Source organism: Schistocerca cancellata, chromosome 2 (genome assembly GCF_023864275.1).
Source record: "Schistocerca cancellata isolate TAMUIC-IGC-003103 chromosome 2, iqSchCanc2.1, whole genome shotgun sequence".
NCBI classification, from domain to species: domain Eukaryota; kingdom Metazoa; phylum Arthropoda; class Insecta; order Orthoptera; family Acrididae; genus Schistocerca; species Schistocerca cancellata.
Window position 1 is genome coordinate 101,760,183 of NC_064627.1, and position 20,875 is coordinate 101,781,057.

The window sequence follows — 20,875 nt, forward strand, 5'->3', positions numbered from 1 at the left end:
GCGGTGGTCTAGGGGTTCTAGGCGCTCAGTCCAGAACCGCGCGACAGCTACGGTCGCAGGTTCGAATCCTGCCTCGAGCATGGATGTGTGTGATGTTCTTAGGTTAGTTAGGTTTAAGTAGTTCTAAGTTCTAGGGGACTGATGACCACAGCAGTTAAGTCCCATAGTGCTCAGAGCCATTTGAACCATTTGAACCTAACCATTAAGACCCTAACATTATTCATTATTTTGTTATTTCATTATTGCTTCATTAACTACGAAATAAACACCTGCTCTGCTTATCCAATGCAAAATTGAATTTAATGGAAAACAGTCCACAGTAACAGCTCCTTATTCTAAGGCAAACATAACTCTCATTACTAATCAGGCAAAATTATCACTTAGAAAAACTATTATTTCACTGTATTCCATCAAATTGTTTAAAATTATAGCCTGATGGGCAAATTACATACAACTCTTGCTTATTCTTTCCACACATTACTTCTGGCAAATATGAGGGTTGAATGAAAAGTAATGCCTCCACCTTCGTTAATTGGATTTGGATGGGAATATTTTAATAAATCAAACACAGAAATAATCCTTAGAATGTGATCTTTAATTACCAATATTCACTTTTCCACATAATCACCAGCCAATTAGATTCATTTCTGCCAATGATGAACAAGTTTTCTGAAGATATCATGGAAGAATTTGACACTGTTTCCGCAACCACAGTCTCACAGTTCTCTCAATGTCTTCATCAGAAGCATAATGATGTCCCCGCAGATAGTCTTTCATTATCGGGAACAGATAGAGGTGAGACAGTGCTAAATCTGGACTGTATGGAAGATGCCATATGGTGGTGACATTCAGTCTCTGAAGTTCTGCTCTGGTGGCACGTGAAGTGTGAGGTTTGGCATTGTTATGCTGCAGGAAAACATTTCCCTTTTCCTTTCAGAGCCTTTTTAGGCATCATTTGCAGTATTGTGATGTAATGCTCTGAATTTATTGTTGTTCCACGATCAAGGAAATCAACATAGATAACACCATCTGTGTCCCAGAACACTGTGGCCATGATTTTTCCAGCTGAGGGCTATGTCTTGAATTCCTTTTTCTGGGGAGAGTGTTTATGTTGATATCCCATAAATTGACATTTCTTCTCCGGGTCATAACGATGTACCCACATTTTGTCTCTTGTCACGGTTGAATGGAGAAAGGTGTCACCTTCATTCTCACAACGTGAGAGGAGTTCATGGCAAATTTCAAGACTGAGTGCTTTCATTTCAGGAGTCAGCATCCAGGGTACCCATCATGCACAGATCTTCCGATAGCCAAGCAAAGCAATAATGAGACCCACACTTTTTTGTGAAATTCCGATTGTGCTTGCAATTTCTCTCTGACTGATAAGACAATCATCCTGAATCAATATGTTGACATTTTTCTTGTGAAACTCAGTGGTTGCTGTCTCAGGATGTCCAACTCTTTGTTTGTCATGCAGGTCAGATGTTCCTGCCTCAACATCTTTAAACTTACTCACCCAACAATGCACAGTACTCACATCAACACAATCACCATAAACCCCTTTCATTCTCAGATGAATCTTCTTTGGGGTGACACCTTCTGTTGTCAAGAATTCAGTGACTGCATGTTGCTTAAATTGCATTGACTTACCATCTTCGTGGGGTTCCATAATTTACACTGTAGCAACACAACCATTCAATGCTAAGGCTTTCCTCCAACTGGAGCTGTAGAGAAGAGGCTATGGAACAAGCCAGTACCTGCCGCATACCAATGCTGCCAACTGTTAAGGAGTTGCTAAGGTGGAGGCATTACTTTTCAGTCAATCCTCATATGTTTGAAGTTGTAATTCCTTAATGTTCAATCGAGGTAGCAAAGATGTCATCAATGAATCTGAACAAGGTGAAGGGTTGAGATTCTGGGTGTTTAGTAAGGATTCCTCTAGATGGCCCATGAATAGGTTGGCATAGGATGGTGCCACAGGTGCCAATAGCTGGATTTGTTTGTAGGTAATGCCTTCAAAGGAGAGGTAATTGTGGGTGAGGATATACACTCCTGGAAATTGAAATAAGAACACTGTGAATTCATCGTCCCAGGAAGGGGAAACTTTATTGACACATTCCTGGGGTCAGATACATCACATGATCACACTGACAGAACCACAGGCACATAGACACAGGCAACAGAGCATGCACAATGTCGGCACTAGTACAGTGTATATCCACCTTTCGCAGCAATGCAGGCTGCTATTCTCCCATGGAGACGATCGTAGAGATGCTGGATGTAGTCCTGTGGAATGGCTTGCCATGCCATTTCCACCTGGCGCCTCAGTTGGACCAGCGTTCGTGCTGGACGTGCAGACCGCGTGAGACGACGCTTCATCCAGTCCCAAACATGCTCAATGGGGGACAGATCCGGAGATCTTGCTGGCCAGGGTAGTTGACTTACACCTTCTAGAGCATGTTGGGTGGCACGGGATACATGCGGACGTGCATTGTCCTGTTGGAACAGCAAGTTCCCTTGCCGGTCTAGGAATGGTAGAACGATGGGTTCGATGACGGTTTGGATGTACCGTGCACTATTCAGTGTCCCCTCGACGATCACCAGTGGTGTATGGCCAGTGTAGGAGATCGCTCCCCACACCATGATGCCGGGTGTTGGCCCTGTGTGCCTCGGTCGTATGCAGTCCTGATTGTGGCACTCACCTGCACGGCGCCAAACACGCATACGACCATCATTGGCACCAAGGCTGAAGCGACTCTCATCGCTGAAGACGACACGTCTCCATTCGTCCCTCCATTCACGCCTGTCGCGACACCACTGGAGGCGGGCTGCACGATGTTGGGGCGTGAGCGGAAGACGGCCTAACGGTGTGCGGGACCGTAGCCCAGCTTCATGGAGACGGTTGCGAATGGTCCTCGCCGATACCCCAGGAGCAACAGTGTCCCTAATTTTCAGGGAAGTGGCGGTGCGGTCCCCTACGGCACTGCGTAGGATCCTACGGTCTTGGCGTGCATCCGTGCGTCGCTGCGGTCCGGTCCCAGGTCGACGGGCACGTGCACCTTCCGCCGACCACTGGCGACAACATCGATGTACTGTGGAGACCTCACGCCCCACGTGTTGAGCAATTCGGCAGTACGTCCACCCGGCCTCCCGCATGCCCACTATACACCCTCGCTCAAAGTCCGTCAACTGCACATATGGTTCACGTCCACGCTGTCGCGGCATGCTACCAGTGTTAAAGACTGCGATGGAGCTCCGTATGCCACGGCAAACTGGCTGACACTGACGGCGGCGGTGCACAAATGCTGCGCAGCTAGCGCCATTCGACGGCCAACACCGCGGTTCCTGGTGTGTCCGCTGTGCCGTGCGTGTGATCATTGCTTGTACAGCCCTCTCACAGTGGCCGGAGCAAGTATGGTGGGTCTGACACACCGGTGTCAATGTGTTCTTTTTTCCATTTCCAGGAGTGTATATACATAGATTACAATGGAGAAACCTTTTCTAAAATATTTCTGTACTTAAAGTATCCTGCTGCACAAAATCACATGACAGTCAAAGTAGAATAATTCTAATTCACTTATAAACTACAGATAGGATAGGAGAAGATTTTGACTGCCTCGGGAAACATGAAAAATGAGACAACCAGCTGGGGTAAGCATTATCGCCACATAATGAATCCAACACAGAATGTTGAACCCCCTACTTGCTTGTAGGTCTTACTTCTGATTCAATGCACATTACAATAAGTTCCTCCTCTCCTTTTATGTGATAAACATTGCTACCTGTACCATCATTCGACATCTCACTAGAATTAGAAATTACACTCGTCTTACTAATATCATTTACATTACCCTCACCTGTTATTACAGCACATTTATATACACATGGTTTTTCATCACTACCTGCTCTAGTGTGAGCCAAAACTGGAGTATTATCTAACTCAAATGGTTTGTTTCAGAATTAAAATCATCTCCTCTATTTTTGTTACCTGAAATTCTCCTATTATTTCCGTGCTGATTCTGGCTATCCTCCACCCAACCATTCCTTGAATTTCTACTGTAATCAATCCTGTTAATCCTATTTACCTGAAATTCTCTCCCTGATTGATTATTGTCATCAGAATTCCTCCTACAATCTTCCACTGAGGGTTTCACCCTCTCCAATTTACCAGCATTATTCAAGAAATCACTAATATTACCCCTAGGGGCAGGTACAAGCAGTACTCTAACTTTCAGAGGCACCTTAGTTTCTAAACCCATAATTATTGATTCACTGCCTTGCTCTTTGTCCAAATATTTCAGTTTATTTATCCAAAGTTGACAGAAACCTTTCACAGTATCCTTCCTGGAGTTAAATCTCTCTCCTCCCCAAAATTCACTCAAAAGTCTCTGCTGCTTCTCTTTGGAACAATATTCATCTGAAAATACGTACTCAAAGCTTTGCTATGAAGTACAACTATCAGCTACCTGAGCTGCCCACCCATAAGCATCCCCTTTGAAAAAACCTCTCACAAATGACATTTTTTCTTTGTCATTCCATGTTTCAGGCAAATCATTAAATTATCTAATAAAATCCAGTAGATGCACTTCCCCATATGGTTCAATTTTGAATCTACATTTTTATTTACTTTTATCAGTTTTTTCCTCCACCACTGCTGGACACTTGGTTTCAATCCTCAGTTTCAAAATCATTTTTAATCTGATTGATTTGGTTCTCAAGTTTAACCCTGTCTTTAACACAAAATTTCCTGGCAGCTTTGGCTTCATCTTTACACTGGTTTTTTGGAAGTCTCCACCCTCCTACTATAGTCATCACAATGTTTCTTTCTGTCTTCTATACATTAACTACTGATTAATGTTAGTTTCTTATTAGTATTCTGCTCTACTTTCTTTATCATATCATCACAGTCTTTAACTACTGCCTCAACCTTCTTATTTAATTCTGAAAAATTAGACCTAACTACCTTAATTTCCTTTTTAATTTCTTTCTTTATTTCATCATTTAAGCTAGTGATGTCAGTTTTAATACTACTAATGTCTCACTGTGTTCCACCCTACTAATGTCTTCTTTCGTACTCATATTACTCAAACTACTCATAATTTGCCTTAACATCACTTCCACTTTCCTGTCTGCCATAAACATTTTCCCCTGCTGACGTTCGCTACTAGATTCCTCCCCCTTAGCCTTAACAATTTCATCCACTTCAGTACTGTTCTCATCCATTTCGCTCACATCACCATACACTGTAGATGATGCTTTTATCATTTCATCTGCAATAGGACTTTTGTCCCCATCATTGAAAGTTACATTCACGTCTGATTCAAAACCACTGTCATCTACAGAACCAGTCCCCATTAATTCTTTCTGTTGTCCCTTGTCTACCATCACACTGTCTTGTTCATTATGACCACTCATTATGTATCACTTAATATAAAACAACTTTTGCTATGAAATTACCTTGTTTTTAATCACTCACCTACTGCTGCTGCATTTGTCATCTCAATTTGTCATCTGCATGGTGGCTGCAGGTAGTAATTCTCTCAGTGATATGTCTTGTTTATTCCGGTCAGCTGTGTGGACCTGCATGCTGATTGGCTGCTCCTGTACTCAGTGGCTGCTTCCATAGAACCCACTCACTGATTGGCTGCTGTTATACTGTGACCATGAATCTCATGCACTGATTGGGCTCATATGTTCTTGAGTTCACTATTCAAAGTTCGTGAGTCCTAGTTTATGGTGCCCAACTACAATAGTCCTCACCCAGGGCTCCATACGTGATGTTCACCTGCTTTATTTTTTTGTTGATGGTCCTCAGTGTTGACGTACTGTGTTTTACTGACTGAAAAAATAGGGGTTGGAAGTGCAGTACCAACTATTGTAAAAGATGTAGCCAACAAGTGCACAGTTGGTTTTCACAGTTCTTTACTTTCATTGTTCACAACCCCCCAATTTACACAGTTATATGGCCAGTGTACTATTGTTTAACTTTCGATAAGCCTCATTAATAGGTTGCAAGCAAATATCCACAAACAGCTACAACAGTTTACTGTTGAACATCTACAAGCAGTAAAAGCCTAACTACACAGTTCTTGCTGAATAATACGGTACATATTGAACAGACACTTTCATTCTTTTAGCATATGGCATATTACACTTATTTCACAGTTAAGTGGATGCATTGTTGTTGATCTAACCATTATGGGTTTCTCATCTGAAATTTGGCCGTGGACTCACTGTTTCGTGACCAAAAATCGTGCCCTTATATATCCTCACAATAATAGGCACTGAAACTACACATTGTGTGATGTTTAATTTACAGAAATTACCATTAAAACATACCTCATTCAATTAACTGAACACATGGAAAAATTCCATCTTTTTAACAGTTTCTTCTACTATAAGAGTTAGGGTGAATTATTTGTTTAAATCATGAAATTAATGGATGTAGTTATGCAAACAATACTTTTGACAAAACTTTTAATTACTTGGGAATTAATTAAGGGCTGGCTTTGCTAACATTTTTTCGAATATATTCAAATAGATCCTTTAAGAATAGTATTAGTTTGTCCTCCAAATGTTTATAATTAGTACAGAATTTGTATTTGTTTATAACTCAATTATAGAATTTAAGTTACGAAAAAATTACTAATTTCACCCTATAACAAAAGATACTAACTAGTAATAACCGAAATAAATTAGAAAATCAATTACATATATAAAACTAAACCCAAAATTAGATCTGGTGGTATATTCTTTAATACTGAGGATCAACCTTTCTCTTTTATGGAAATGCAGATTATACTCATGTACGTTAATACTTGTTGTTGTTGTTGTGGTCTTCAGTCCTAAGACTGGTTTGATGCAGCTCTCCATGCTACTCTATCCTGTGCAAGCTTCTTCATCTCCCAGTACCTACTGCAACCTACATCCTTCTGAATCTGCTTAGTGTATTCATCTCTTGGTCTCCCCCTGTGATTTTTACCATCCACGCTGCCCTCCAATACTAAATTGGTGATCCCTTGATGCCTCAGAACATGTCCTACCAACCGATCCCTTCTTCTGGTCAAGTTGTGCCACAAACTCCTCTTCTCCCCAATCCTATTCAATACTTCCTCATTAGTTATGTGATCTACCCATCTAATCTTCAGCATTCTTCTGTAGCACCACATTTCAAAAGCTTATATTCTCTTCTTGTGCAAACTATTTACCGTCCATGTTTCACTTCCACACATGGCTACACTCCATACAAATACTTTCAGAAATGACTTCCTGACACTTAAATCTATACTCGATGTTAACAAATTTTTCTTCTTCAGAAACGCTTTCCTTGCCATTGCCAGTCTACATTTTATATCCTCTCTACTTCGTCCATCATCAGTTATTTTGCTCCCCAAATACCAAAACTCCTTTACTACTTTAAGTGTCTCATTTCCTAATCTAACACCCTCAGCATCACCCGACTTAATTCGACTACATTCCATTATCCTCGTTTTGCTTTTGTTGATGTTCATCTTATATCATCCCTTCAAGACACCATCCATTCCGTTCAACTGCTCTTCCAAGTCCTTTGCTGTCTCTGACAGAATTACAATGTCATCGGCGAACCTCAAAGTTTTTATATCTTCTCCATGGATTTTAATTCCTACCCTGAATTTTTCTTTTGTTTCCTTTACTGCTTGCTCAATATACAGATTGAATAACATTGGGGATAGGCTACAACCCTGTCTCACTCCCTTCCCAACCACTGCTTCCCTTTCATGTCCCTCAACTCTTATAACTGCCATCTGGTTTCTGTACAAGTTGTAAATAGCCTTTCGCTCCCTGTATTTTACCCCTGCCACCTTTAGAATTTGAAAGAGAGTATTCCAGTCAAAATTATCAAAAGCTTTCTCTAAGTCTACAAATGCTAGAAACGTAGGTTTGCCTTTCCTTAATCTTTCTTCTAAGATAAGTCGTAAGGTCAGTATTGCCTCACGTGTTCCAGTATTTCTACGGAATCCAAACTGATCTTCCCCGAGGTCGGCTTCTACTAGTTTTTCCATTCGTCTGTAAAGAATTCGTGTTAGTACTTTGCAGCTGTGGCTTATTAAACTGATTGTTCGGTAATTTTCACATCTGTCAACACCTGCTTTCTTTGGGATTGGAATTATTATATTCTTCTTGAAGTCTGAGGGTATTTCGCCTGTTTCATACATCTTGCTCACCAGGTGGTAGAGTTTTGTCAGGACTGGCTCTCCCAAGGCCGTCAGTAGTTCCAATGGAATGTTGTCTACTCCGGGGGCCTTGTTTCGACTCAGGTCTTTCAATGCTCTGTCAAACTCTTCACGCAGTATCGTATCTCCCATTTCATCTTCATCTACATCCTCTTCCATTTCCATAATATTGTCCTCAAGTGCATCGCTCTTGTATAGACCTTCTATATACTCCTTCCACCTTTCTGCTTTCCTTTCTTTGCTTAGAACTGGGTTTCCATCTGAGCTCTTGATGTTCATACATGTGGTTCTCTTATCTCCAAAGGTCTCTTTAATTTTCCTGTAGGCAGTATCTATCTTACCCCTAGTGAGATAAGCCTCTACATCCTTACATTTGTCCTCTAGCCATCCCTGCTTAGCCATTTTGCACTTCCTGTCGATCTCATTTTTGAGACGTCTGTATTCCTTTTTGCCTGCTTCATTTACTGCATTTTTATATTTTCTCCTTTCATCAATTAAATTCAATATTTCTTCTGTTACCCAAGGATTTCTACTAACCCTCTTCTTTTTACCTACTAGATCATCTGCTGCCTTCACTACTTCATCCCTCAGAGCTACCCATTCTTCTTCTACTGTATTTCTTTCCCCCATTCCTTTCAATTGTTCCCTTATGCTCTCCCTGAAACTCTGTACAACCTCTGGTTCTTTCAGTTTATCCAGGTCCCATCTCCTTAAATTCCCACCTTTTTGCAGTTTCTTCAGTTTTAATCTACGGATCATAACCAATAGATTGTGGTCAGAGTTCACATCTGCCCCTGGAAATGTCTTACAATTTAAAACCTGGTTCCTAAATCTCTGTCTTACCATTATATAATCTATCTGATACCTTTTAGTATCTCCAGGGTTCTTCCATGTATACAACCTTCTATCATGATTCTTAAACCAAGTGTTAGCTATGATTAAGTTGTGCTCTGTGCAAAATTCTATCAGGCGGCTTCCTCTTTCATTTCTTAGCCCCAATCCATATTCACCTACTACGATTCCTTCTCTCCCTTTTCCTACACTCGAATTCCAGTCACCCATGACTATTAAATTTTCGTCTCCCTTCACTATCTGAATAATTTCTTTTATTTCATCATACATTTCTTCAATTTCTTCGTCATCTGCAGAGCTAGTTGGCATATAAACTTGTACTACTGTAGTAGGTGTGGGCTTCGTATCTATCTTGGCCACAATAATGCGTTCACTATGCTGTTTGTAGTAGCTTACCCGCATTCCTATTTTCCTATTCATTATTAAACCTACTCCTGCATTCCCCCTATTTGACTTTGTGTTTATAACCCTGTAGTCACCTGACCAGAAGTCTTGTTCCTCCTTCCACCGAACTTCACTAATTCCCACTATATCTAACTTTAAGCTATCCATTTCCCTTTTTAAATTTTCTAACCTACCTGACCGATTAAGGGATCTGACATTCCATGCTCCGATCCGTAGAACGCCAGTTTTCTTTCTCCTGATAACGACATCCTCTTGAGTAGTCCCCGCCTGGAGATCCGAATGGGGGACTATTTTACCTCCGGAATATTTTACCCAAGAGGACGCCATCATCATTTAATCATACAGTAAAGCTGCATGCCCTCGGGAAAAATTACGGCCGTAGTTTCCCCTTGCTTTCAGCCGTTCGCAGTACCAGCACAGCAAGGCTGTTTTGGTTATTGTTACAAGGCCAGATCAGTCAATCATCCAGACTGTTGCCCTTGCAACTACTGAAAAGGCTGCTGCCCCTGTTCAGGAACCACACGTTTGTCTGGCCTCTCAACAGATACCCCTCCGTTGTGGTTGTACCTACGGTACGGCTATCTGTATCGCTGAGGCACCCAAGCCTCCCCACCAACGGCAAGGTCCATGGTTCATGGGGGGAATACTAATTAGTGAAAAACGAAGAAATGAATTTTAAGGAGGCAGGTGGCAAAACAATAGGTGAAGTAAAAATATCCCAACTTGCTTCGTCACATCATGTCTGAGAGTACACCGTCGACTTAAAATCAACATGTAGTCAAAGTCATCCTGAAGGTTTGCAAAGGATGAATGACCCCATCAGCTTGCCATTACTGTAATTTTTCAGTGACCTTTTCCCTAATGGGCATGTGCACTTGTCTAGCTCAACACAACTGTGCATTGCCTTTCGGTACATGTGAGGTAAAAAATTGTTTGTGCAACCAAGACTTATCACTAAAAAGTTCACTAAATTTGCAGGCACATCTGTTGAAATTTCCAACACTTATTGTGGACTACAATCCAAAAATGTCAAAAGAATCTAAGCCAGAAATATTCCGTGAAGATTTGGAAGAAAGCACTGTGAATACAACTGGCTTCATTACACCTTGAAAAGCAGATGGCATACTGAAAGTTCATAAAACTGCCCTTGCATGTTATAAAGTGACAACACATACTTAGCTGGACTCAGTATTGGTGAACCTATGCTCACTAAGCTACACAGTGGACTGTGTGGTGAGTTAATTTTTGCTACTGGCTCAACCAAATATATTACAAGTGGGATAAGAAGACTCATTTCCAAATTTTGATATAAAGTGGGATGCTGACTGGTAATATTGACACTAGTTTCTGAGATTTAGAAGCACTCAGTCTAAGGGTGAGAATGCATCTGCCTATCTCTGCTAAAGTTTATCATTGTTCTCAGGACTTGCCAACTCTTTGCGCCCAGGTTGGCAAATGTAATGTGTGTAGTTTCATGAGAGGCCCTACTGCCATGGGCGAGTTACTGGGACATGAATGTCCTATATTGAGGGAATTATTATCCTTAAAATGTCTTTTTGTCAGTAGGCATGACTTTTGGTGGTGGTCAGAAACAAATTCTAGATATGCAACAGTTCTGCATATGTCCTGGAGCTGCTGTTAGGAAGCACTGTAACTTCTAACTCTACCTGTCTCAGTACAACCCACCTTCATTAGACACTCTGATCATACAAGCTGGTGGCCACTGCAGAAGTGGTTTTGAAATTTTCGTTTCTGTATTATATATATTTAGCCCAGTGCAAAGCTGTCTTTTTGGTAACATATGTTAACAGTTTTTGTTTTATATGGATAATTTTCTCATCTTAAGCAGAGAAACACATTTTAGGTACTTATTTTTGTGTCAGGTGTGTTAATTAATTTTTTATAGCTGATGTCTTTTTTATGTACCTTACATGTAACTTTTCAAAACAAAATATGTCTTGACATTTAGGTGGTGCCCCAGAAGGTCCTGCAGGCACAGGAAAAACTGAAACAACAAAGGATTTGGCCAAAGCTGTTGCAAAACAATGTGTTGTATTCAACTGCTCAGATGGGCTTGATTACCTTGCCTTAGGAAAATTTTTTAAGGTATATCAGTAACCCAAAACATTTTCTTTGATAAAACTGAGTGCTGTACAGCAGATTTTTGTTTGAACTATTACCAATGCTCTACACTTTCACTGCTGCTGCTGCTGTTTGTTGGGTAGAATATTATTATTTTTTTGTGATTATTAACAGTTCAACTGCTTTGAATGTATATGTCTGTCACAAACTTGCAAGCCCTCTATGCCAGTGGTGTGTACATGCGGCAGGGATCAATAGTGCTTTGGCCTCAAATGTCGTGTATATACATTTAGATGTTTTAACACAATAGTAATATATGACTACACCTAAAGTGTGTCATGACAGTGTATGTTATAGTAGTAACCCCAGTATTGGTTTTAGATGGCAGATGAAGCTTTTTTAACTGTCTTTCTTTCATTTTAGTGGTATTACAGTGTTGGGTCATATTACAGAGCAGTTTGAAACTGAAGTCAACTAAGAAAATGCTGACAACAGAGAGAATTTCCCTCCAGTCTGTTTACAGTTTTCAGTTGCAGGGAATTTTTTTTTTTTTCCGCGGGGGCCAGGGGGGGCGGGGTTTGCACTGCTCTGTTAGACTGATGTGACTAATTTGGAGAAATGTACTAAATTTGATATACTACACAATATTTGAACTTATCACTTGCTATGCACATAGCTCACATTTGCTGCTATTTAATTTTTATGGCCTCTGTCAAATACCATTGAGAGAATAGAGCAATCACAATTATCAAATATGTTTAGCATACAGTATGTTTAGAATAGATTAGGTTATTTTTCATTCCGGTACATCCATAGTGAGGAGATACTCTAGGATGTAGAAAATGTCAGAAAAACAGGAGTAGACAATAAATATTTACAAACATAAACAAATATGCTAATGTACCTTCCACAGATCCCAAGAGGAATGGTCCTCATGGATGGTGAATAAATAAAAAAATCTTAAACATATTTTTGTTTAAATGGTAGTAAATAACTTGTTGCAAAACGTAAATTCTCCCATCATCAGGCTCGTTTTCACTTTTGCGTTCCCTTCTGTCTTGGAGTGCTGTTGTAATAGATCCAGTTCATTTTTCTTACTAAGTACAGGGTGATTATAATTAAAGTTCCAGTTTCAAAACACTGTACAAAAATGAACCTCTGCACAGAAGACATAAAATATTAACAAAATATTATTGAAGGAGGAGAAACATTACGGGGGTGGGGGTGGAATGTAAATTTTCCCAATAGGTGGCACTATAAGTATCATAACGTAAGTGGATTCAGTTGCAAATGACACATGACTCACAGTTCAATGGCTATGGAGTGAGCTGCAAATTAAACCAAATCTGCTGTGCAATCTACATGGCTGCACAAGTTCAACTTTTAACAGTTGTGGCACTGTTAGTTAGGTAAGCCTCTCCACCATGGCTAGGTTGTATGGCAATGGATGTGATAAGTTGGTTTTTAATTGCCCTGATGCCCAAAACCCACGTAAGAAGCAACAATGGCATCAGTTTTTAATTGTACTGAGGGTAGGAACTGCATAAAAGCAACAATGTAATCAGTTTTTAGTTGTTGTGAGACTGGCACGAGATGTGGTAGAAAATGGTGGACAGCATACTGAACACAAGCTGAGACTGAGATACAGCATGTTCAACAACAGATCGAAATGCCTCAGGGGTCACATTCAAAGTGCTTTGCACAGAATGTGGCTTCATTTCACTAGATTTGTAATCAGAGCACTGAATACAGCACCCATCAGATTACCCCACAGCCAGAAGTCAAATAGGTTAAGACCAGGTGACCTGGACAGGCAGGCTGTAGGGAAATGATGGCTGATAATGCCTTTGCAGCAGCTGATTCACTGGCAACACAATGTGCGGAGAAGTGCCATTTTGCATAAAAGTGATCCTACCATAGATCCACTCTGTTGAAGAGTTGGAATGATGTTGGCAGACAAATGACTCTCATAGCATTTACCACTGATTTTACAGGTAACAGGACTCACAGGACCCATCATTTCAATAGAATATGGCCCTATGATAACCAATGCTGTCAATCTACACTACACAGTTATCATTGCAGAATGAAGCATACTGGTTGATGTGCAAGCAGATTTTCCATTGGCCATGTTCTCCAATTCTGTGTAATGACATGTCCTTGGAGATGGAAATGGGCTTCATCTGTACAGAGAATGTTCCACAGCTATTTGTTATACACTTCCATGTGCACAAGAACTTCTAGAGCAAACATTATCGTACTGGCATATCAGCTTGAAGCAACTCCTGAACAGGGGTAATTTTGCATGGATAGCAATGTAGGGTGTTCTGCAGAATTTTATGTGCCCTCTCAGAGGCATGTCCAGAGTTCAGGCAATTCCCTGTGCACTGTTTGTTTGAACATTGTCACTCAGTCCCCCCTATAATGCTGTGGCCACATCTTCTACTGGTGTTGGATCAGTTGTTTTCCGCATTGCACTTCAAAAGAATCTGTCTTTTGAAATTTCATAATAATTTTCTCCAGATTCATGTCAGACATCAAACAAATGCCTTTTTTTTAATATCCTCAAGGGTCCCAAATTTCTCCTGAGCTATTGGCACACAGTGATCATTCTTGTAAAAGAGCGTTACCAGCAGTGTGCAATCCTCTATCGAGACCGTCACGTTGAGCCTCTCAGGTGCAAACTGAGAAACAGGCATGTACTCCACATCTTTTATTTTGCATATGCTACCACTCACAGTGCCATCAAGTCATAAAATTTTCAGTAATATTACTACTACTACTATGATTATAATTGTTATTGTTGTTGTTGTTATTTTCCACATAACATTTACCTCTTCTGACATAATATTCTGTTCACAGTTGACAGCATTTTGAACAATGGTTCTTTATTTACAGTGTTTTAAAGCTGGAACTTAAATTACAATCACCCTGAATTTCTACTGTAATCGTCCCCAGTCATCTACATGTGAAAAATTGTACTGTGCGTGTATGGTATCAGAACATTATTTAAAGTGAGCGATTTGTTGTGATTAACTGAAAGAATCACAATTCTAAAATTAACCTCCTCATCATGGTTGTTCCTAGTGATTCATGATTTCTTTCTTTTTAGCAAAGTAGCTGTCAAATTCTAATATCTGAAACAATATTTAATTAGTTTCTCTGAATATTCTGAGAATATTTCATTAGCTTTCTATTAAAGTAGCACTCATTTTTAATTATAGGAAAACACACACACACAAACACATACTTTATGACCACAATGTCATTGACTGAGTGGTTGCCTAGGCAAATGGGTATTTGGGTGGTGGGGAGATTAGGAATAAGAAAGGATTGTGGTAACTGAGAGTGAGTGGTGAGAGATGTGGGGACAAAGAAGCTTAGTGAGGTGTTCGTGGATGGGGAGGGAAAAGAGAAGAGGCCACAGGCTTGTAACAATGGAAAAATAAGCTTTATATACATTGTAAAGGGGAGTACACAGTTAAGACAGGCAACGTGCGAGTTGGAAAAAGGGTTTTGCCAGAACAGAGGATATATTGGAGGAATTGTTCCTGGTTGTGCAGATAAGAGCACCTTGTGCTGGGGGAACAATCCAAAAAACAAAGGTTCTCAAGCAGCTGTTGATATCATTGATATTTTGCTGTGCAGTATTTCAGGAATTGAGCAGTTGACTTTACAGTTAACCTGAGTATAGTTTTTGTTACTTGACTTTGTAGACAGCTGATTAACTGGCATTCCCACATAAAATTTTTGACTAATTGATGTGCAAGCAGTATATATGATGTGACTGCTGTCACACAAGGCTATACCTTTTGCTAGACAGGGCATACTTGTGACTGGAGTAAGAGTTGGAATGTGCTTTTATATGACAAGTCTTACATCTGCACAACATAACAGCCTATGAAATGCAAGATTGGAAGGAAGACTGCAGAGGGAGGATTGAGGGTACTGAATGGTTGATTGTTAGCCAAATTCTTTTACTATTAACAATCATGTTTTCACCTACCATCTATAACATGTCTAATATTACTTACAAATGTGAAAAATGTTGTATTTACATGGGATTGCAGTACTCTACTGCCCCACACCTAAACACTTTTGACACTATATTTTATGATTACCCTCTTATCAATAAATTAAAATACATTCTTGTACTTCAGCATTGCACTTTGTACAATGTAGTTATTTTAAAAACATTAAATCATTTATTTTGTTTATGTTTCCCTATTCCTCCATGTGCAGACAAGCATAAATCCATTGTAAATAGGTGTTATAATTTTCATTTAAAAAAGTTTCATTATACAGTTCTTCTTCTGGTTTGCTTCGGATTTAGACATTTCTTTTCTTGACAGATGTTTATCAGGCTTCAATAATCTGAATTATTATCTCTGCAGGGACTAGCTTCTTGTGGAGCATGGTCATGTTTTGATGAGTTCAATCGAATTGACCTTGAAGTATTGTCTGTAGTTGCTCAACAGATACTAACAATACAGAGGGCAGTAAATGCAGGTGTTGTGTCATTACTTTTTGAAGGAACTGAAATAAAGTTGGATCCAACTTGTGCTGTATTTATAACAATGAATCCAGGTTATGCTGGTCGATCAGAACTGCCTGACAATCTAAAGGTATGTAAATAATGTAAGATACATAGAAAATGTAGAAAGATAAGTGTGAGTAGTGTCAAAATATGAGCACTTTCCTTGCTTTCTTTTTTAAATTCCAGAGAAGTCATCAAAACTTAATTCATTTTGTGCCATTGCTCTTGACAAAGTTCATGCATCTTTATTTTTTGTGGTGAAAACTGTGATAGGAATGTCATACCTTAACTCACCACAAAATTGGTTGTTTCCTCCTCAACTTCATCAAGATTCCAATGCTTCCATTTTTATCCATGATGATGCCCCATCTCACTTTCACCATGAGGTGTGACATTATCTTAACCGTTGAGTGTGCGTGCTATTTTTTATATCATGAGCAAGCGCTGGCATACTTTGTACACGTGTATCAAGAATCAAGAATCAAGAATTTTATTCACCGTAGATCATTTTACAATGATATTGGCTTCATCATACAAGATGTACTAGTACATACAGAATAATAAAATAAACTTCTGTCAATACATTATAGAATACATTTGAAGCATGACAGTGTACCAAATTACAATGGATAGCTTTTAAAAGTTAACGCAACAAGCTATCTTATAATCTAATATAATATGGTATTTTATTGTTTATAGTATAAACTTTGTAATTACACAGGATTAACCGCAGCACAAAATAATATGTTTAACTACAGACGACTTTTAAATGATTATATTCACCTCAGGCATCTCAAAGAATTCTTTAATGTCATAGAATGGATGATCTGACAGCCAGCTGTACCACTTAATTTTAAAAGAATTTGTATCCATAGACTGAACATGAACTGGCAGTTTATTGAACATTTTGAGTGGGTTAACTTTGTGGGAATTTCCTGTTCTCGCTAATCTGTGGCGCTGTATGTCTAAATTACCGTTAGCCCTGGTGTTGTGTTCGTGTATTTCCCTTCTGGCAATAAATTCTGAAATATTATTTTTAATATAGAGTACAGACACACAGATGTATAGATTTATAATTGTAAGTATTCTGAGTCTGGAAAAAAGAGGATGACAGTGCTCCCTATGACCTCTTTTACATATTATACGTATGACTTTTTTTTGTAATTTCAATACGTTTTTGATGTGAGGGGAGTGCCCCCATATAATCAGACCATATGAAATATGTGACTGGAATACCCCAAAGTATGTCACCCTGAGGTACTCCAAGCTCACTACCTCCCTTAGTTTCAAGAGAAGGTATGCCACCCGAGATATTTTTTCACATACATGATTGACATGTTCCTCCCAATATAGTTTTGAGTCAATGTGAATCCCTAAGAGTTTTACCGACTTATTGCCTACTTCATTTGATGTTCCCATTAAAAGTTGTTGTGTTTTGTCAGGGTTGCATAGGAGCTTATTGGTCGCAAACCAGTCCAGGGCCTTATCTAGTGTTTCTTTTGTTAGGTTATTCAGATCTGAAATGTTCTGATGTGTGGTAAGATTAGATTAGATTAGATTTACTTGCATTCCAATTGATCCGTAGTGAGGAGGTCCTCCAGGATGTGGAACATGTCAGAAAAACAACAATACATGACAAATATTTACAACTAAAACAAATAAGCTAATGTACCATTCCACAGGTCCCAAGTGGAATGCTCGTCACTTTTTAATGAACACTAAGAGTCATTTTACAAATACTAATGCACTGAATTTAAAATAAAAAAGTTTTTTATTTATTTATAAGGTAATAAACATGTAATACAACTACTGTAATACTTATTTACAATGAACACATTACTGCACTGAAATGGTGCAGAAGTTAGATTATACTTACACACACACACACACACACACACACACACACAAATTTTCAGTGAACACATTACTGCACTGAAATTGTGCAGAAGTTATGTTGTACTTATATACAAATCAGTTGTTTTTACTAAGAAATTCATCAATGGAGTAGAAGGAGTTGGCCACCAATAAATCCTTTAGGCTTCTCTTAAACTGAATTTCATTGGTTGTTAAGCTTTTTATGGCTGCTGGCAAGTTATTGAAACTGTGTGTTCCTGAATAATCCACACCTTTTTGTACAAGACTAAGTGACTTTAAATCCTTGTGAAGATTATTCTTATTTCTAGTATTGATTCCATGAATTGAGCTGTTGGTTTGAAAAAGTGATATATTTTTAATGACAAATTTCATCAAGGAATAAATATATTGGGACGCTGTAGTTAGTATCCCTAGTTCCCTAAAAAGGCTTCTGCAGGATGTTCTTGAGTTCACACCACATATAATTCTTACTGCACGTTTTTGTGCCCAGAAAACTTTAGCTTGGCTTGATGAATTACCCCAAAAAATAATCCCATATGACATTATGGAATGAAAGTAAGCATAGTATGCCAGCTTTTTCATTTTTATATCCCCTATGTCTGACAAAATTCGCATTGCAAACAGAGATTTGTTAAGACGCTTCAGCAGTTCTGTGGTGTGCTCCTCCCAGTTGAATTTATTATCAAGCTGTAATCCCAAGAATTTAACACTGTCCACTTCTTCTATCTTCTTGTTGTCGTATGTTAGACATATACTCTTGGGACACCCCTTACTAGTTCTGAATTGCATGTAGTGTGTTTTTTCAAAGTTTAGTGTTAAAGAATTGGCTAGGAACCAGTGATTAATGGCCACAAATATTTTATTGGCTGATCTTTCTAAGACTGCACTTGATTTGCTATTTATTGCAATGTTTGTATCATCGGCAAACAAAACAAACTTGGCATCTGGTAATGTTACTGATGAAAGGTCATTAATATACACAAGAAAAATTAAGGGCCCCAAAATGGAACCTTGTGGGACTCCACACGTAATTAGTTCCCAGCTGGATGATGCCTGATAGCTTGATACATGTGTCTTTCCTAATAACACCCTTTGTTTCCTGCCAGAGATATAAGATTTGAACCATTTTGCAGCATTTCCTGTTACACTATAATATTCTAGTTTACTTAAAAGGATATTGTGATTTACACAGTCAAATGCCTTTGACAGATCATAAAATATACCAGTTGCCTGCAATTTTTTGTCTAATGAATTAAGCACATTTTCACTGTAAGTGTAGATAGCCTTCTCAATATCAGAACCTTTTAGAAATCCAAACTGTGACTTTGACAATATGTTATTCGAGATAAGATGGTTATAAAGACGACTGTACATTACTTTTTCGAAAATTTTTGAGAATGCTGGCAACAGTGAAATTGGACGGAAATTTGATGCTATTTCTTTATCTCCCTTCTTAAACAGTGGCTTAACTTCAGCATATTTCAGCCATTCAGGAAATATTCCACTGATAAACGACTGGTTACACAGATAGCTTAATATGTTACTTAGCTCAGAATCACAGTCTTTAATTAACTTTGTTGATATTTCATCATACCCACTAGATGTTTTTGATTTTAAAGATTTTATGATGGACATTATTTCTGTTGGGGTAGTGAGGGTCAAATTCATATTATGGAAGTTACTTGAAATGTCTGGTCTAAGGTAATCCATAGCAGCATCTACCGAACCTGACAACCCCATCTTTTCAGTAACAGTTATAAAATGTTTGTTAAAAAGTTCTGCAACACTATACACATCTGTCACCAATGTATCATTTACTCTTAATGCTATTTGTTCCTCTTCATGTCTGGTTCTACCGGTCTCCTCCTTCACTATATACCATATTGTCTTTATTTTGTTATCTGATATGACTATCTTTTCCTTGTAATATATTTGCTTTGACATCCGTATTACAGTCTTTAATATTTTGCAGTATTTCTTATAATGTGCTATATCATCAACATTGGAAATGTTTCGGATTGACAGATACAGTTTTCTTTTTGTTTTACAAGATACTCCTATTCCTTGAGTAATCCATGGCTTCTTTGTAGACTTTGCTCTAACCTTGGTAAGTTTTGGGGGAAAGCAGTGTTCGAATAAGGTAAGCACTTTATTAGCAAAAATGTTATATTTTTCATTCATGCCATGAGCACTGTAAACATCAGTCCAGTGAATGTCTCTGAGGAGTGTCCTAAAATAATCAATTTTTGGCTTACTGATTACCCTCTTGAGCTCAGATTTAACAGATTTTATATCCTGTTCAGTATTAACATTTAACAGAAGGAACTGCATGTCATGGTCTGAGAGGCCATTGACTATTGGTTTTGTAATATAATTTTGTTCATTGGACTTTTCTATAAAGATATTATCAATGGCTGTTTGTGAGCAAGTGGCTATCCTAGTGGGGAACTCCTCCTTTCTCCATTTCTGATCTACAAAAGTGAGATGCTAACCTAAACCCTGTAACACTTAAAAGTTCTATACCAGTGGTCACATGATGTTCAGAGAGGCAGATTATGTCAGCTGGGTTTGAAGACTCTAATTCATCTATGCAGATAGTTAATTCATTAATTTTATTTCTCAGTCCTCGAATATTTTGATGCAATAAAGATAGCTGACATTTCACATTGACTGAGTTAAAATTGGGTGAAGTTAAAATATCTGCTGACAGTTGAAAATTCTTAACCAATGGCTGTTTATGCTGATGTAATAAGCTGGAATTATGTTTTTTGATTTCTTTCTCAAACTGAAGGTTTGTCTCAGTTCTAACCTCTCTTAAAATTTGCTTTCTTTCTGTCCTCCCTACCCTAAAAAAGGGTCTTTTCTGAATCCTATAACCACTGGTATTTTACCACTCATGACAGTGCCTCCC

The 20,875-nt window shown here is 38.8% G+C and overlaps 1 protein-coding gene across 1 annotated transcript in view; it reads left to right on the top strand.

Annotated features, from left to right (window-relative positions):
* LOC126161364 (dynein axonemal heavy chain 7) overlaps window positions 1–20,875 on the top strand; it is a 1,035,864-nt gene that overhangs the window by 400,955 nt on the left and 614,034 nt on the right. The window contains exons 18-19 of the mRNA XM_049917134.1: window positions 11,440–11,576; window positions 15,947–16,177. Coding sequence (XP_049773091.1) covers window positions 11,440–11,576; window positions 15,947–16,177 — 368 coding nt within the window. The remainder of the gene's footprint in view (window positions 1–11,439; window positions 11,577–15,946; window positions 16,178–20,875) is intronic.